General features: G+C 47.1%; 1 protein-coding gene across 4 annotated transcripts in view; it reads left to right on the forward strand.

Moving 5' to 3' along the window:
* gbf1 (golgi brefeldin A resistant guanine nucleotide exchange factor 1) overlaps positions 1-18421 on the forward strand; it is a 92931-nt gene that overhangs the window by 56323 nt on the left and 18187 nt on the right. For 2 of the 4 annotated variants that reach the window (XM_014330493.2, XM_014330494.2), the window contains exons 5-21: positions 3494-3612; positions 3692-3800; positions 4072-4132; positions 7612-7666; positions 8976-9011; positions 10042-10186; positions 10290-10516; positions 10632-10800; positions 10930-11141; positions 11524-11622; positions 11713-11907; positions 12704-12896; positions 13038-13175; positions 13260-13348; positions 13419-13621; positions 13744-13867; positions 15958-16083. In XM_014330493.2, coding sequence (XP_014185979.1) covers positions 3494-3612; positions 3692-3800; positions 4072-4132; positions 7612-7666; positions 8976-9011; positions 10042-10186; positions 10290-10516; positions 10632-10800; positions 10930-11141; positions 11524-11622; positions 11713-11907; positions 12704-12896; positions 13038-13175; positions 13260-13348; positions 13419-13621; positions 13744-13867; positions 15958-16083 — 2300 coding nt within the window. The remainder of the gene's footprint in view (positions 1-3493; positions 3613-3691; positions 3801-4071; positions 4133-7611; positions 7667-8975; positions 9012-10041; positions 10187-10289; positions 10517-10631; positions 10801-10929; positions 11142-11523; positions 11623-11712; positions 11908-12703; positions 12897-13037; positions 13176-13259; positions 13349-13418; positions 13622-13743; positions 13868-15957; positions 16084-18421) is intronic. The other 2 variants (XM_014330495.2, XM_014330496.2) reach the window with 1 other exon arrangement.

Consider the following 18421-nt stretch of genomic DNA (forward strand, 5'->3'; position numbering starts at 1 on the left):
AATAATAAAAATAAAAAAATAGCAGAAAAACAGTTAAGCATGAGGTCAGCCTCGGGCGAGGGGGTCAGACGTGTGTGTGTGTGTAAGAGCCATTTAAACCATGAATTACATTCTGCAGATTGTGTGTCAGATGTTGTCATGTGTCTCACACAGTGTTGGGATAGTGGCTGACTGTAGTGTGCTAGCACCAGCAGCCTCTTTTTTTCTAGGTGAAATCCAGGCCAGAACGTGGCTGTGGGGCCTGTGTCTGTGACTTGGTTCAGCAGATGAAGGAATACGAACACCTGGCTGAGGTGACTTTCTTTATGACACCGAGAAGAGAGGAAACCACCTTCAGGTGAAGTCCAGGAGCGCAGTCGGCCCAGGAACATGTTTCTGTTCTTCATAGCTGATGCAGAATGAACCGAAGGTCGCTACCATCGTTGGCCTCATCAGGGAAATGTGGCCCAGTGTCTGCCAAGTGTGAAATGACGATGCATCACCAGGTGTTGGTGTGAGCAGCAGGGTCTGAGGCAGCGTGACGGTGCTGTCAAACAGCTGTAGGCACCCTGTTAGAGAGCTGCTGGGAAACTGTCTTGGTGCTCGTTCCTTTACATTGAAGATTTCTTGCGAAGGATGTGAATAAAACTGAGGAGCAGCTTCAGTCGGTGCAGAGCTGCACCCCATCTAGGCCAGCTAAGGAAAAACCTGAAACTTAGAAGCTGCATGTCATTAAGTTTCTGAGCAGGTAGAAGATAAATGGACTCAAACATGACCGTTCCAGTCACATACTGCCCCCTGCTGGCCACACAGACACCACAGAGTAAGGCTTTGGTGGATTTCTGTTTTCTGGATGCAAGTTTTCCTCACTGAGCGTTTGCCTGTGAGTCTGTAAAGCTGCCTGCAGTCACACAGGCCTGTCAAAGTGCAGAGAGAGAACAGCGTGGGTGTCACACAAATATGATACAGAAACAAAAAGGTCAGCACACTGTCAGGCTACACTGGAATACAGTTTAATAGTGGAATAGTCTACAGACATCTCAGTGGAAATGACTGTCAGACGCACACATTTTAATTTTACTTGGAGAGCAGTGGCTCCTCTCTGTGGTCGGAGGGCTTCTGGCAGAGTGAGAGCAAACTAAGCCTGGTTGTTGACAGACATCCAGAAATGGGGTCTATTCGCTCTCATCTTATTGCTCATCTTTCCCCCTCTGCCCCTTCTTTGTTTTCTCAGAGTCTCCTGTAGTCAGCAGTCTCACACTGTGCTGCTAGCAGCCGCGTGGTCACTGGACCTCACAGGGCTCAGAGCGAGGCTCAGCCGAGGCTTAGGCTGCAGGGACTGCCAGAAGAGACGAGCTTAGAGTACAGCTGAAGCCTGCCTGGGGCTGAGGCTGGAGTAAACTCTCATGTTCTTAATAAACTGCCTGCTGTAATGAAACAAAGTGTCACACAGGGCCATTTGCTGAATCTCACAGTCAGAGCATTGAAGAAAATGAGTGTAAATACAGTCAACTAGTTCTTTGGACGCATGCTCAGTGTGTGAAAAGCTGATTGTAGTTCAGCCCCCGCTCTGTGAACCACAGCTCATAGTTAGCAGTTAGCAGAGCAGCATGGTGTGCTGTTAGGAAGATGACCAGGTGAACAAACTGCTCAGGAACAGAACGAGTATAAATCCAATAAAGTAAGTGTTCCCTGTGTGTGGTTTGTCATGCAGAGTGCAGCTCGAGCTCTTTTTGTGCGTCCCTGCCTCTGCACCCACTCTTACGCCACAGAATGTGTGTGTTTCTGGACCACAGTTTGATAGACTCGACTTCATGTGGCAGCTGTTTCAGCCCCCTGTTGACTTTGCAGCCCCGCTACCCCCAAACACACACACACACACACACACACACACACACACACACACACACACACACACACACACACACAGAGCCTCTCCTTTCCTCAGTGTTATTTTAAACCCCCCCACCATAGCCCACCTTTGGACACCACTTGCCTCCGCTCTGTGCCAGAGGAAGGATTAGTGTTTTCTATCACTTCTGTCTCTCTGCTCGATCCCCATGTGGCTCCAGTTTCTCTGTGTGGGTGTTGGATGTTTCCAACACGACCTCCACGGTTGTTGTCGCCCTCGACTCTGGAGGGATGTCAGCATGACTCCATCTCCCTGGACTTTTCTGAAACCAGTTCTCAGCCTTAAACAAACCACTGACTCTTGTTCTCCACACCATCTGTCAAAGAGCAAATTCCCAAGAAGTGTCTTTAACTTTAATTACATATCATGTAGTAAACACATGTTCAGAGGGAAAGGTTGTGTCAGAGTGTTAATGTTGACAGGCTGCATTGTTGCCTCGCTGGGATAGTCCTAATCCCCCCCCCTGCTTATTAGTTAATGAATTGCTGCTCGTGAGGATGGTGGGAAAGAAAAACAAGATGGCTCAGCCACTCTGGTTTCAAAAACACTGGGGCTGTTGCTCTGACAGGAGTCGGTGGACGTAAGCTGTTTGTCCAAGCTTACGTTCAATAAAGGGCCACATCTGGTCTCTAGATCCACGGTTTGAAGCACGTTGTCGATGGATGCTGTTGGACATGTCTTCATAGTTGCTCATTGCCACCACGTGTTGGATATCATGGCTCACACTGTATTTATGTCAGCCCTGAACATCTGGCAGTCACTGATTGGAGGAAAAATGCTCTAACTGTAGAACTACGTTAGTTTGTCCAGTTGCCTTTGAGACTGTGTAAAGTTAAATGCTAAATGGTTCATGCAAGCAGAAACTCTGCACTTACTTCATGTCACAGTTTAGGATATTTATACATATGTGTAGGGTTCCTAATGTAATGTCCTTTTTGAGTCTTAGGTATTGGAAGCCTCAGAGTTGAGACGGGAGGCCACATCAGTTCAACCACCTGCTTGGTCGAGTCCTATAAAAATCTAAAAGCTTTTAAAATGATGTTTCAGATTTAAACATTGTTTTTAAGTAGGAAAGAAAATGTGGTGAATGCAGTACCTACATGCCAAAGGCAGCAGTCACTGACCTCACTGCAAACACATGGATGTGATGGTGGACAGCGCTCTACAGAAGCAGCATTATTCCTGTCCTGTCACCACATACAAGCTTCTTGAGCCTTCGGTGCAGCGTACACGTGTGCCATGGAGTCACTGCATTATTTTAAAGCATTTTCAAACATATATGCGACACTTTACGGTGCTCTGTGCTACATCATTTTATATGCTTGTGGTGTATGCCACATGTTCTGCAGCAGCAAAAATAATAGTTGATTATTAATGAAGGAAATATCAAAACTGGCCATCATACGTTTTGAGATGACTGAATCAAGTCTTCCTTTATTCAGCCAGCTGTGCGAAAGCTCAAGATGAAGACGATGTAGCATAAGTCCAGTCGAGCTGGACCTCGTCGATGAACACGCGTCTGAGAGTCAGTCTCTCTTCGGCGCCCCTTCAGTGACGACAGTCTGACTCTTTGAGAACCTTCTGTTTGTTGTCTGTTGGCAGATGCTAGCCACGAGGCAGCAGCGGAGGCCATTGAGAACATGGCGGACGCCGTCACGCACGCTAGATTTGTAGGAACAGACCCGGCCAGTGATGAAGTTGTCCTTATGAAAATTCTACAGGTATGCCCCGTTTGTTTGGTCAGCGCTGTCACTGCCAACCACAGTATGCATGTTAGTACAGTTGTACCTGCTGCTTCAGGTCCTGAGGACTTTGTTGCTGACACCAGTGGGAGCCCACCTGACCAACGAGTCTGTTTGTGAGATCATGCAGTCCTGCTTCAGGATCTGCTTTGAGATGCGTCTGAGTGGTAAGTTTATTTGAAGCTAATTCAATGACTCGACATTAGGTACAGTGTTTGTGTGAGATTAGCCTCACACTGATAACAGAAGACATTTTCACATCTTATTCATCTTATTGGACGACCTGTTCTTCGGCTGTACCGCCGTCTTCTGTGAGGTTCTAGTCCAGTCCTGTTATTTACATAAAAACATCAAATTATGTCTTAAACTGTCTCCACCCAGAGGCGTCTCCTCTCTCACAGTTTTTGGTTCTCATGTCTCTAATGTCTGTGTGTGCAGAGCTCCTCAGGAAGACGGCTGAACATACACTGGTCGACATGGTGCAGCTGTTATTCTCCAGGTAAATAAATGACGGGGTGGTTGTGTTGGTGGCTTGTTGCAGATGGCAAGCTGACAGTCTTTAATATAAATGAGGAAGGTTGTAAGACAAACACTCTCGTTTTGGAACTTAAAATAAATGTCCATAGTAAGTTTGCCAGAGATACAGCTTAGCACCTCATGGCAGGATATTCAGAAGAGCCTGGAAAGTGGAGGCAGAGCTTTGTGAGCTGTGGGCTCACTGACAGGCTTTGTATCCACATTAAATACATGATCACACGTTCAGTAAGATCTGTGAGAGAAATGCTTATTGTGTCTTAAATGTTTGTCTTTTGACCAGAACACTCACCACAAGCTGTTGTTACCTCAGTCTGTTTCTTCCAATGTAAGATTCTGTATATGAAGTTTGCCAAGTTTATTCTGATATTTGAACAGCGCTGCTCCCGACAAAGGGAAAACCAGTCCTGCAGGGAGACCTACCTCGGCACTTGTGAAGCCAAAGGGCAGATTTGCTTCACCATATTTTCTAGTCTTTGGCTTAGAATGACGTTGGTTTGGAAACATATTCAGCGATGCTTCATCTCCTGCTTTGTGTTTCTGTGGGCGCCCATGCTAGCAGCGTCCAAGCGTTTTGTTTTTTTCCCCCCCCTTTTCATTCCGCTCCCCCCCTGCAATGGCTCTGCGCCCCCCCCACTTTGGGAAGGTCTGGTCTAATCAAACCGCCCTCTCACTCACTCACAGCACCATCGTCCACACCATGTGTTCAGGAGTGCCAGGCACATGTGGTCACAGACAAAGGGATGAGCCACTTGAGCTACATGCTGTATGATCTGCATATAGATAAAGCTGCTCTCTGATTCAGCAGCAATGTTCCAGCCCCCATAAATATTAAGCACACACACATCACGCACTGAGAGTTAGCATTGCCAGCCACGCCACATAGAAGCAATCAGCAAAAGCATGTCTGCTGATGTGAGTGAAACCGACTGCAGCTGGATAACAAACGGAGCTTAAATTAAAGGTGTGATTTGTTTCACCTCCTCCCTGATGTTGTGCGTTCTTAACTAAGACTATTTGACATGGGGTTTGTCACAAAGCACTAGCTTATCGTCCTTTCAGTGAAGTCCAGAATTAGTTTTTGCCGAGGTTGTTGCCGTTTGCTGCCAGTTCCTCCGAGCAGTCCAGTTGTTATTTGCTGCCTGGATTCTTGTTATCAAGTCCTCTTACAAGACTTGACTGTGTTAGCATAAATCTCACTAACAGACATTTCAGCACACGAGCAGGTGCAATGAATGAGTCTGGACTTTTACTCTATTGTTCTCATCCTGCACTCTCGCACACACAGACACACATACGACTCGCAGCTCATTTCCTTCGTGTTCGCCCCAGCCCCCCGCTTGTCCACAGACCCCAGATAATAGAGATGTGAGTCTGGGATGCCCTCCACCCTCACCCACCTCCATCAGAGAGTAATGAGCAGCAGCTCAGTCTTAGATTGGCTGCTGAACGTATTAAGCATGTTAATCTGTTGGACCCACAGATCATCCAATAATCGTGCTTACAGAACAACACTCTATTAACGCTGAGCTAATGTCAGGAGAAGGCTGCTGGCTCACACACACTGTGTGTGCGTGTGTGTGTGTGTGCTTGGATGTTGATGAGCTCTAATCTCATCATTTTCTAGCGAAGCTTTAGCTTCACAGAAACCTGGTGACACACACTAACATACTCTATGTGATGCCTTACGTTTGTGGCTTCACTGAATGTGCTGACACTCTTAAAGTAATATTTCCTCTTAAGCAGCTTATGACAGGCTCTGTGTTTAGTGCTATATGTTTTTTCTTTTGGGGTTTTTTATTTATTATTGTACTTTTGTAGAGTTTTAATCAAAAAGTCGTTGTTAGTGTTTTGGCTTTTGGTTCAGGGCTAAAGGATGCACTAAATAACTTTAAAGCAGTGTCCGTGCGGGAGCCAGTTACCACCTCTGGGCCAGTATACAGCAGTTATTTAAAGCCTCTGCCTAAATAAACAGGGAGGCGTGAACTTTTGGTTTACACGCTAATAAAGGAATGGCACAGAATTACTGCTGTGACTTCAACAAATCAGTCACTGGACACTTTTCAAAGACTACCAGTCAAATTTGATTTAAAAACAACTTTAATTTGTTTTTCTTTGGCTCTGTCATGCAGACACATTACATTTGCTGTAATGAGCTGTTAATTAGTCATCGATGATTTTGATAGTCGACATAATCGTGACTAGTCGACTAATCGTGGCAGCCCTATTCGACAGCCAACATCCAGACCGACGGCGAAACAACCAGTAGGTCAGCATTCCAACATTCGGAAGAAGCAACTGCTAACACAACTAGAGATTAACAATGAGCCAGGACATCAGGGGGGAGATGTCATCATCCTCACCCTCCAAGATTGGTCCAAGATCAAGGCGGTGTGGAGGGAAGCTGGGGAACTGTTAGAGCTGGAGAAAGGTGTGATGAAGAATACCTTACCTTGCATGCCTTAGGCCTTAGAAACTGCCAAGCAAAGCATGGCCTCGGCTTACTGCCTGAACAGGTATACCAGAGAAGGAAGTCATGAGAATAAACCAGCTGTTCTCCACTCAGCCATCCAAGGTGTGCTCTCAGTGGCAGAGTACATAATGTACAGGCACATGGCTCAGTACATGAATACGTCAGTACAAGAAAGTCTACAAATGCCTCGTAGATCCTGGAATTCCTAGAACACCACAAGATCAACAGGACCCTGATGGCGAGCAACACTAGAGGCCTACTTCAAGCACACAACGCTATCAAGCGTGCGATGCGTCTGTCCTGTGCAAGCCTGAACCCTCTCAGTGAAACAGCAAAGATACTGGAGTGGCATTTGGACTGGAGACGTGTAATTGGATGATAACAAAGAGGGAAGGTAGTCAGAGCTCAGGCTATCATGTCTGTGTAGGTCCTCGATCAGCCAGGTCATGATAATCGAAAGAGCTTGGGAGGAACAGTGACTGGACTTCTTTGAGTTTCTTGACGAGGTTTCATCTGAGAAGCTTCTTCAGTTCTAAGAGGAACTGGTGGAGAGATTGAAGCTGTTCTTTAAGAGAGCCATTGATCATCTGCCCAATCGCATGAGCCAAGGTGTGAAAACAGGTGTGGGTCAGTATCAGCCAAGGTTTTGGATGAACCCATTGGGAGACGTAGCCCCACCCTATCACGTGATTTATCGATATCAAATGACCAAGACGTGAGTGGACATCAAGGCGTCTGGGACGGGACCTTAAACCTGGATTAGATGAGCTCCGTAGATTACAATAGAAATTGTCATGAAAATAAAGAAAACCCATTAAATGAGAATGTGTGTCCAGTCTTTTGACTGTTGGTGTGTTTGCTTCCATTTCTAATTCACTTACATCATCTAAGATGCACAGCATGGGTGAGGTTGGTGATTTATGTCCTAGACTGTAGATGGGATGTTGTAACATGTTCATGTCTCTTTACAGACTCCCCCAGTTCAAAGAGGAGGCCAAGAGTTATGTTGGTGCTAACATGAAGAAGGTAACATGGCTGAGATTATGAATGTGTGCTGCTTGCTGTCATCGTGCTTTCTCTTATTCTTTGTTAATCTTCCGTCTGAGTCTGTGTCCTCCCCCTGTGCTTGGATCCACTTTATTATTTGTAACTATTAGTTTTCTTTTCAAGTTTCCTGTACTTGGATGTGTCCCTGTTCTCCTTCCCACAGACCCTACCTGTCATACTGGACACTGAGGATGTTATTTGTGCAGAGCAGCATAGAAACACAAGTCAGAGTGGGCTAGACAGGATGCTTAACTGGCAGGGTTAGCATGGCTTCTTGGTGAGAGTGCATGAGCGCATGAGTGTTAAACATCTGTGGTTTTAAGGATGTAGTTGAATCAAACATCAGCATCTCAACATTTCTGCAGTATCCACCAGTGAGCAGCACAGTGGTGCTGTGGTGTAGACTGCAATTACATGTTGTAGTTGCACTAAGTGATAACAAGAAGAGTTAACAGTAGAACTAGCTACACTCTGGCTTTATCTATCAGATGCTGCTCTTTTATTGCACTGTTAGAGATGACATTTGTGAGTCCTTTGTACTGTATATGCAAAAATAATTAGGTGAGTTTTCTCCTTGAGCCCCTGAGAGGTGTTCAAGCCGTGACTGTGGTGCTCTGTTCGCCTGCTGCTGACTGCTCCTGCAGCTTCTAATAGCAGTTTTTATCTGAAGCTCATTCTTACATTGCACCGGCTTTATGGGCAAAATCACTTTACAGCTTTAAATGTGTAAATCTTTTACATATTTAGTGTAATTAGAAGATCTATCACATGACTAAATATGAAGACGCTTTGAGCTTACAGGTAAATTCAATCCCTGCAAACACAAGTCAGATGCAGGTTAAAGTAAACGGCTTCATCCAGTCAGCTGTGCTCACCTCTATGAAAGCCTGTTGTGGTTCAGTCTGGACTTTCTGTGGATGTCCCTGCCTCTGAAGCACTGACTGGTACAGCACTGTACACCACAACACAACAATGACCCTTGTTTGTCCTTTGAGCTGCTGGTTACGTGTCACGTCACATATGTGTATTCGATGCAGATTGGGGTGTTCCCAGAGTTTTGGCGCTTGTTGCTTCTTGCATGGTCTGCCTGTCCACTGACACATCTGTGCTGGCTGCTCTTGGTTACAGCCTACAGTGACTGTGCACTCTGATCCGGAGCACTGTTTGCACTCCTCCCATCGTGCATAGATGTGTATGCTCAGTTGTGTTATGTGTCGGTCCCACTTATCTGCTGATAATGTTATCCATCACTAATCACGGGCCTTGCCTGCTCCCCTTCTCTTCTGAGGCTTACAATATCTTGTGGAAAAACAAACGTGTGCAGGTAAGGAAGATTACTCTCAGTATGTAGGCTAGGGCAGTATATAGATTCTCTCCCAATAACCTTTGACTTACCCTCGCTACCTTAACCTCTTTTCCTTTACCTGTGACCTTGGCAAGATGGAGGCATGACATGACACAAACAGGAAGCAGGCCTGCAGATCCTGCTGGTCATTGTGTGACACATAGCAGTCTATGACTGTGTAATACTCACATCTGGATTATCACACTTTAAATGATTGAATTCATTTGGGCTACACAGCTGTTGGATTTCATTTGCCAATATGTGTCCCAGCTGTTAGCAGATAGCTTTTTTTTTTTTTGTATGTGTGTTTTTCTTTATTTAAAACAGACTTCCAACTATCCCAAGTGTTAAATAAATAAATAAATAAATAGTTAGAGGATGAAAACTTTAGGGAATATTCTTCCAGCAGAAGTCTCTTCCTGTTCTTTTTTGACTCTTTCTCATAGTGGGGCAGGGCTATGCGATCTGCATACAGGGATCGTTTCATATTCTGTTCAGTGCAATCATTTTTCATTGCTTTAGATGATGGTTTGTAATAGTGCGCCACAGGAGAATCAGCCAGACAAGTCAAGGAGCTCGTTTCTAAACTGTAGCATGAAAACAGCAGAAAACCGTGCTGTGCAAACTATGTGGCAAGTACACGCCAACACAACAAATTTGCACTAGCTAAGAGAGAGTAACGTGCGAGAGTATGGAGACAGTTTACCAACGAGACGTCGTCAAGTGCTCAGATAAACCTGAGACGTTAGAATGACCTTCTCCCCGCAGCACGCCATGTAATAAAGAGTCACTAATACAATAACGAGCATATATACAAGCATATATAAATCTGGTTTCAAAGCACTCCACTCCAGGTACACAGCGCCGGCTGAAGACATGCCACACGAGTCCCGGTGCCTCTTGTGTATTACGAGTGTGTAAATGATCTGGATATAAAGAGAAGTGAAACATTGTCATTGCTCAGTGATGATGGACCAGCTGACTCACTGAACCACTGTGTTTCCTCCAGCTGAAGATGCGTGCCGGTGGCATGAGCGAGTCATCTAAATGGAAGAAACAGAAACGTTCTCCGCGGCCGCCTCGGCACATGGTCCGTAGTTCCTCCGGTCAGATGGAACCAAGCCAGCCCAGCACGCTCAACAACAACCTCTCGGGTAGGACGCGCTGCTGCAATAATGGACTCACGGCCGTCTGTAAGCAGAGCTTGGTTTTCAGGTCTTTGGTGGAGCGCTGTATGACTGGATCCTGTGTTTTCAGGTGGTGTCCCGTTCATGGAGGAGGGCTTGTCCAATCCCAGCCTTCCCGTCTCAGACAGCTCTGCCTCATCTATCTGCAGCCCAACAGCCACTGACAGCGGCCTGGACACCTGCTCAAAAACTACTTCCAGGGAAGACCTTTCTGACCTGGATCAGTGCAGCTCTGCATCAACCGCTGGTGCAGCCATTGCACTCACAGGGACTGAGTCTAGCTCTGCAGATGCACAGGTGAACATGTTTCTAATGGCTCCTGTTTACATTTTCGGCTGTGTGAGAGACATTGTATTTCCTCGCTTCTCCCTGTCCTTCTCTAATCTCTTGTGCTGCGCCTCTTTCTGTCTAGTTTGAGGGCCAGCAGGCTGAACCAGCCCCGTCAGCCTCAGTGGAGTCCATCCCTGAGGTTCTGGAGGACAAAGACTCCATTACAGAGCAGTCAGACAGTGCCTCTGTCCATGATATGGATTACGTCAACCCCAGAGGCGTCCGCTTCACACAGTCCACGCAAAGAGATGGTAGGATCCAGCTGAATTTAGCAAGAAGGGCAGAAGATGATCTGAGAGTTCCACGTTTCTGTGACGCATAAAGACAGCTGTAGAGTGGTTCTCTCTCTAACCTCTTGTCCTTTTGCCTCTTGTCTGTAGGAGCATCCCTCATCCCGTATGGCCTGCCGTGTCTCAGAGAGCTGTTTCGTTTCCTGATTTCACTGACCAACCCTCATGACCGCCACAACACTGATGCCATGATGCACATGGGCCTGCAGCTGCTGACTGTAGCCCTGGAATCAGCACACATCCCTAACTACCAGTCCTTGTTAGTGCTGGTCAAAGACGAGCTCTGTCGACACCTGTTCCAGGTAAATTAAATGTAGATGATGTCATTGCTCACAGTGAGGAGCAGTCCTCGTCAAACCCGCGGTCTTATTTTGGTAACTCTGTGCTGATCGGAGTCTTTTTAGCAATTATTGGCTTTTTATTGAACTAAAGCATCTGGTCCAGGTTCCTTACTGAGACGGCTAAAGGTGTGCACCATATATTTGTGTTTCACTGCTAATGACAGACATGACCGGAGTGTTTTTAGGTTATAAACCCAGAGATCTACTCTTAACATTCTCGACTGAGTTATCTGACCTCAGATGGACTGATTGGTTCTCTTTGTCGAGGCCCGAGTCCTCTGCAGGGCAGTACGCTGGTGTAGTTATGAGGCCTTGCTGATGAAGTACCTCATCTGTGTTCCAGCTGCTGAGTGTGGACCGTATGAACCTGTATGCTTCATCCATACGGGTTTGCTTCTTGCTCTTTGAAAGCATGAGAGTGCACCTGAAGTTTCAGCTGGAGGTAGCTGTTCTCATTGATCCACATTCCTGTCATTCAGCTTTCATAGTGTTAGTCCCTGAGGACCTGATGGCCATGTCTCTGTTTGCTCAGATGTACCTGAAGAAGCTCATAGACATCATCACTTCAGAGAACATTAAGATGCCCTACGAGATGAAGGAGGTGGCTCTGGAGGCACTGGTCCAGTTATGGAGGATCCCCAGTTTTGTCACTGAGCTCTACATTAACTATGACTGTGACTTTTACTGCTCCAACCTCTTTGAAGACCTCACCAAGCTGCTGTCTAAGGTAACCCGCCCTGAAAGGCTTGCTAGTGATGAACAGGCCCTGGTTACCTTTTTGTACTGAGAGCAGACTGCTGCAGTTGTTCTGTTTCCATGTATTTCAATGGCAAAATAATAGAAACCAGTTTTCTGTTAGAAGAGGTTTAGAGCGTCCTCATTTCTTCTACTCCTGAGTGTTTGGCTCTGACACACTGGGCACCACTTGTAAAATATTAGTGTTTTAGGTCATAGGAACAACATACAGGTGATAACAGAAAGCAGATTTGCATTGATCTCCAAACCAGCCGTTTCACTGCACCACCGTCCTGTTCCCCATCGTCCACTGCACATGTCAGCTGTTTTGGTTGCTGTGCAACAGTGATGTTGAATCAATGTATAAACTTGGGCTGTGTAAAATGTAAATAAAAACAACATGCACTAATCACATAAACTCATGTTATTCACATGAGAACCATGTTTTGTGTGAGTCAGGACTGCAGAGAGCTGTCTCCCAACAGGAGGAGGAGTCCTCCGGCCAGGCTCCTCAGCTTGCAGGCATTTAAAAGAAGAGAGGATGCTGCACAGTGGTACACATGTGGTCAAATAGTCCATCAACTTCAAAATGACCTCAGACGGAGCTGATCCAAGCGAAGCAGACAGAAACAAAAGATCAGTCAGAACAGAGCCAAACATGTTCAGTTGTAGGAACGATAATTATAACACTGTATTCACAGGTAGTATTATGTACCTGGACAATAGACCGTTTCTGTAGATTATGATGTGAGTATTATGTGAAAGTGTTTTTTCTTCTGTGGCGATAGAACGCGTTTCCCGTGTCGGGGCAGCTGTACACCACCCACCTCCTGTCACTGGAGGCGCTGCTCACAGTGATCGACAGCATCGAAGCTCACTGCCAGGCCAGGGTGCTAAGCAGCATAGCTCAGCAAGACCAAGCAGAGACTGCGCTGGCAGACGGAGAGGGTGCAGCCAAAGCTGAAACAGACTCTGCAGCTGGTATAAGCACAGATAACTTCACACCTCATAGATGCAGCTTGGGTGTCATTTTACTGTCTTTTTCACCTTTGTCATGTGATTGAATAACACACACGTTGGACATGGACAGCTTCAGTAAAAACATTTCCCTTCTGTTTACAGATGTTAGTAGACTTGGCAGTACCAATGGTTTGAGTCCCTCGCAGCCTGAAAAAGCACCAGTGTATCCTCCAACCAGTGGACATCTAATGGCCGAGAAGATGAGGCTGGGCAGACAGGATCAGGGAGACGGCGACCTTTGTGAGGCCTCCGTCTTCTTTAAAGTTTGTCTAAGCGCTGCGTGGAAACTGCTCAGCTGAGACTAACAGAAATTCTTTTCTCCAGCTGAGAAGAGAAGTCTGAAAAAGCCTCAGCGTTTCTTGTCCTGTTTACCTGATTCACACGAGCTAATGGAAATTAGAACAAAGAAAAAGGTATGTGGAATTCATTTAATGAGAGTAACGTAAAGAATAACATCTGCAGCGTTTCTTGCTGTGTGTCAAGCTGCTGATCACAGGCACGGAGCAGTTTAACCAGAAGCCCAAGAAAGGCATCCAGTTCCTCCAGGAGAAAGGCCTCCTCAGCAGCCCCATAGACAACAACCAGGTGGCCCAGTGGCTGAGAGAAAACCCCCGACTGGACAAGAAAATGATTGGCGAGTACGTCAGCGATCGGAAGAACCCGGAACTCCTGGACAGCTTTGTGAAGTAGGCTTGGCATCCTTTCATTTCAACGTGTGCTCTTCACAGGCGGAGCCGTGTGTGTTCAGGAACAATAACCAGTAATGCACCGTGTGAGCAAACAATAATCTGACTGGTTTCTTTTCCAGCACATTTACCTTCCAGGGGCTTCGTATTGACGAGGCCCTGCGGCTCTACCTGGAGGCCTTCAGATTACCTGGAGAGGCTCCTGTCATTCAGAGACTCCTGGAAACGTTCACAGACAACTGGCATGTAAGGGACACGTCCTACAATTCATCATTACTGCAGGACACAGCAGGATATCGGGCCACACGTGGTCTAGGCTGCGCTTGAGTCAGAGATGAAGTCATTTCACTCTTAGTTTGAATACTAAAGCTAAAAGAAGTCTGGACACCTGCAAAGGTCATAATAAGAGTGTGATCAGAGATGAAACAGACCTGAGAATGAGCATCAGCTGACTGCTGTAGCAGGATCAGGCACAACAGTAATAATGTGATGATCCCACTGAGGTTTAGATTCCTATCAACCTCTCACTTTAGGGCCAATAGGGGTCCTGGGGTTTGTGGATTGGGTGGTGATCTGAAGGTCAGCGCTTGTGTGGAGAAGGAGCCTGAGCCTAGGATACAGAGCCTGGTATACTGGTTTCCCCCAGTTTGGCGTCTGTATACTGGGACTTTTCCCAGTGGACGAGGGGGTTGCTTTCCTCCAGGTCAGGGAAGCAGGTACTGAGCGTTGTTTGCACCGATGCACCACTTCAGGTCCCACAAATAAAAAAGCTTTAACAATGAGGCTGGAGACGTCATGTCGCCTGGGTGGTCCGCTGGACCTCACCCCTGGGTGGACGGGGTTCGCCCTGAGGTTCTCTGGATCTTGTAGGGCTGTCTTAGTTTTGCATGGAAGACTGGGACAGTGTCTCTGGTATGACTGGCCCTTTGCTGCAGGCACTCCCTAAGAGCTGGTGTGCATTACCATTGGAGTCGTTGCTCCTGGTGAAAGTTGGCCTGTGCTGCTCTTTGTCATCGGTTCTGTTCAGAGCATTGATGGATACGATCTCTCGGCACAGCCAAGTCGTGGAGGGGCTCTGGCCTTAGTATCACATCTCTGCTGTTCACAGCTGATGTGGTTGTCTTGGCCTGATACTGCAGGTAGTTGCAGTCAGTTAGGACAAGTGAAATGGAACAGTGACAGATTGTTGATCAGAGGTTGACGCCGTGTCTGCAGTGATGTGGACACGACACTGTTACGGTGGAAAGCCTTATCATCCTCCTCTGTCATGTCTCGGCTCTCCCTTGGTTGTTCTGAAAGCTCCAGTGTAGAGTCACTCATCTGACTGGGATGCCCCCAGTTTGAGTGTTTTGGGCTCATCTTGCCTCAGGATGTCTCTGCTTAGGCTGCTCCGCCTGATATCTGACCCACTATAAGTGGCAGAAAATGGACAGATGGATGCTGTGTAGTTTGATGTGTCCATCACAGCTTGCCTGAACAGTGTGCTTCAGTCACTGGAAGGACGGTGCATGTGTCTGAAAGCAGCTATGGGGGAGTTCCTACAATGGTCTTCCAAGAACTGAGCTGTTAAGTGGCAGCACGGTGCTGCAGAAAGAGGAGGCAGCCTATGGAGCCTGTGCCAGCTGTCACAGGGCAAACGCAGGCATGCAGCCGAACAGCTCGCCAGTGGCATCAAACAAAAGACTGATAATGTGCATATACTCTTTTATTCTATTGTTCTTTGGCTAATAATGTTACCACTGGGAAGACTTGGATTATGTAATTATCTAGTGTCCCCTAATAGACCCTAATAGTGCAGTGCATTTATAATTTAATGCTTTTACTCGTTCCAACATACCTGGAAACAAACTCGGTCACATTCACATGTTTCAGTCTGGTCACAACCAAGCGTGTTCATCACAAGGTAACTCCACTTGTAAGAGGCGGCCCTCAGTATTGTGGTCAACCCTGCAGATTGTTTAGATTATAGCAGTGGGATGACATAAGTGTCAAGACAGAGTCACATATAGAGTGTGACAGCCAAAGGACAAACTCCACAGGGGAAACATTTGACGCCTCAAAATAGCAGGAGGAGCCATGTGACCTGGAAACTATTCCTAGTAATGTCCCTTTTTTTTTTTTTAGGCCAGCCGCACACAGGAGTAGGCTTTGAAAGAGAAGATGATTCATTCTAGGCAGTGACACTGTAAATGGGTTTTCCACTGTGTGGGGTCAGTGTGGTATCAGCTGAGAGGTGAATCTGGAGGTCAGAACACGGGGAGTAGTTGTAGTGTGCCATAGAGGCACAGCAGCCTCTGTTTGTTGTGTGATATCTGGTCCATGCTCTGTGTTTTTAGAAAGTCAACGGCTTTCCTTTCATGAGCAACGATGCTGGCTTCGCCCTGGCCTACGCTGTCATCATGTTGAACACTGACCAGCATAACCACAATGTCCGCAAGCAGAACATCCCCATGACCGTAGAGGTAAGTGATCACACACCTGTGTGCGGTTGTGAAGCATGAACTAGTCAGAATCAGAATCAGAATGGGGGTTTATTGCCAGATGTTGAGGTTTACAACATTAAGAAATTGCTGCGGTGCTTCAGTGCAAACAATAAGAATTAAAGTGCTATGTAGAAAGAAAGATATGTGCATGAGATATACATGAGATATATACATGAGAATAAGACTTATGAGTGCTACGTAGAAAGATATATACATGAGTGCAGGTGGTGATCAGTGCCAAACATGAAATGATGCAGTGACACAGCGTAGGGTCATGTGTTAGTGGCGGGGACAGTCATGTGGTTATTGTTCATGTGTCCAACAGCAGAGGGGAAGAAACTGTTCTTATGGCGAGAGGTTCTGGTGCGAATGGACCGGAGCCTCCTGCCTGAGGGGAGCAGGTCAAACAGACTGTGTCCAGGGTGAGAAGGGTCAGCTGAGATCCGAGCTGCACGCCGCAGTGTCCTGGAGGTGTACAGGTCCTGCAGAGATGGGAGTCTGCAGCCAATCACCTTCTCAGCAGAGCGCACAACACGCTGCAGTCTCTGTTTGTCCCTGATAGTGGCTCCAGCGTACCACACGGTGATGGAGGAGGTGAGGATGGACTCGATGATTGCAGTGTAGAACTGCATCATCGTCCGTGTTGGCAGGTTGAATTTCTTCAGCTGCCTCAGGAAGTACATCCTCTGCTGGGCTTTCTTGATGACGGAGGTGATGGTGGGCTCCCACTTCAGGTCCTGGGTGATGGTGGTACCCAGGAAGCGGAATGAGTCCACAGAGGTGATGGGGGTGTCAGTCAGGATGATGGGGGGGAGTGGGGCTGTGTGCTTCCTGAAGTCCACAATAATCTCCACTGTCTTCTGGGCATTCAGCACCAGGTTGTTGTGGCTGCACCAGGTCACCAGACGTTCAACCTCCCTCCTGTAGGCAGACTCATCCCCGTCCGAGATGAGCCCAATAACGGTGGTGTCATCTGCAAACTTGATTAGCTTGACAGACTGGTGGGTGGAGGTGCAGCAGTTGGTGTACAGGGAGAAGAGCAGAGGAGAAAGAACACAGCCCTGAGGGGAGCCGGTGCTGATGGTCCGGGAGTCCGAGACATTCTTTCCCAGCCTCACATGCTGCTTCCTGTCCGTCAGGAAGTCAGTGATCCACCGGCAGATGGGATCAGGCACATTCATCTGGGAAAGCTTGCCTCGGAGATGGTCTGGAAGGATGGTGTTGAAGGCAGAGCTGAAGTCCACAAACAGGATCCTGGCGTAGGTTCCTGGGGAGTCCAGATGCTGCAGGATGAAGTGTAGGGCCATGTTGATGGCGTCGTCTACAGACCTGTTGGCTCTGTATGCAAACTGCAGGGGGTCCAGGAGGGGGGCCGTGAGGGTCCTGAGATGGGAGAGAACTAGGCGCTCAAATGACTTCATGACCACAGATGTCAGAGCCACGGGTCTGTAGTCATTTAGTCCAGTGATCCTAGGTTTCTTGGGGACAGGGATTATGGTAGAGGACTTGAAGCAGGCAGGCACATGACATGCCTGCAGTGAGGAGTTGAAGATGCCAGAAAACACTGGGGCCAGCTCGTTTGCACAGTGTCTGAGGGTGGCAGGAGACACGCCGTCTGGGCCGGGAGCTTTCCGAGCATTCAGACTCCTAAACTGCTTCCTCACATCTGCTTCATGAATATGAAGAGTTGTGGTCGGAGGAGGTGGTGTGAAATCCTCTTTTGTGTGGGGTGAGGAGGCGGGGTGTTGCAGGTGAACAGTTTGAAGGTGGTGATGGTTCTATGGAGGGGGGAGAGGTGGGGGAATGAGTGTCCAAAGTGTCTCTATTGTTGGGGTCGTTGGAGGTGTGAAGTCGTGCCAGTTTGTGTAAATGGACAGCAGTCATTCCCCCAACACTGGTCTGAAAGGATATGCCTCCGTAGCACCAAGAACGGAGCTTTGAAATAAGATAACACGTATACGAAGCGTTTGAGATTTATTATTGTGGAAGCCCAAACATGGCAAATGTCACCGGACAAAACCGCTGCAACAGGAGCGTCGAACAGGACATAAAAACAAAGAGCTCAGTAAGAAGCTTGAATCTAACATGATGGTTGTGTTGGAGTGTCACAGGGATGGTAGTTTGAACCTCATCAAACCAGACTCAACTGCCAAAACCAAGCAACAATGGTAACACTGGGATGAACTACCAATGTGATGGGAAGATATATTCATATGGTCTACTAATGATAATTATCTAACCCGAATGATTACAGCTATGCATCTGTTTATATTATATTGTCAAAATCCAGGTGTCCCAATCACTTCATGGCCACAGG

Source organism: Haplochromis burtoni, unplaced genomic scaffold (assembly GCF_018398535.1).
Source record: "Haplochromis burtoni strain Fernald_Lab_line unplaced genomic scaffold, NCSU_Asbu1 Contig_836, whole genome shotgun sequence".
Lineage (NCBI taxonomy): Eukaryota > Metazoa > Chordata > Actinopteri > Cichliformes > Cichlidae > Haplochromis > Haplochromis burtoni.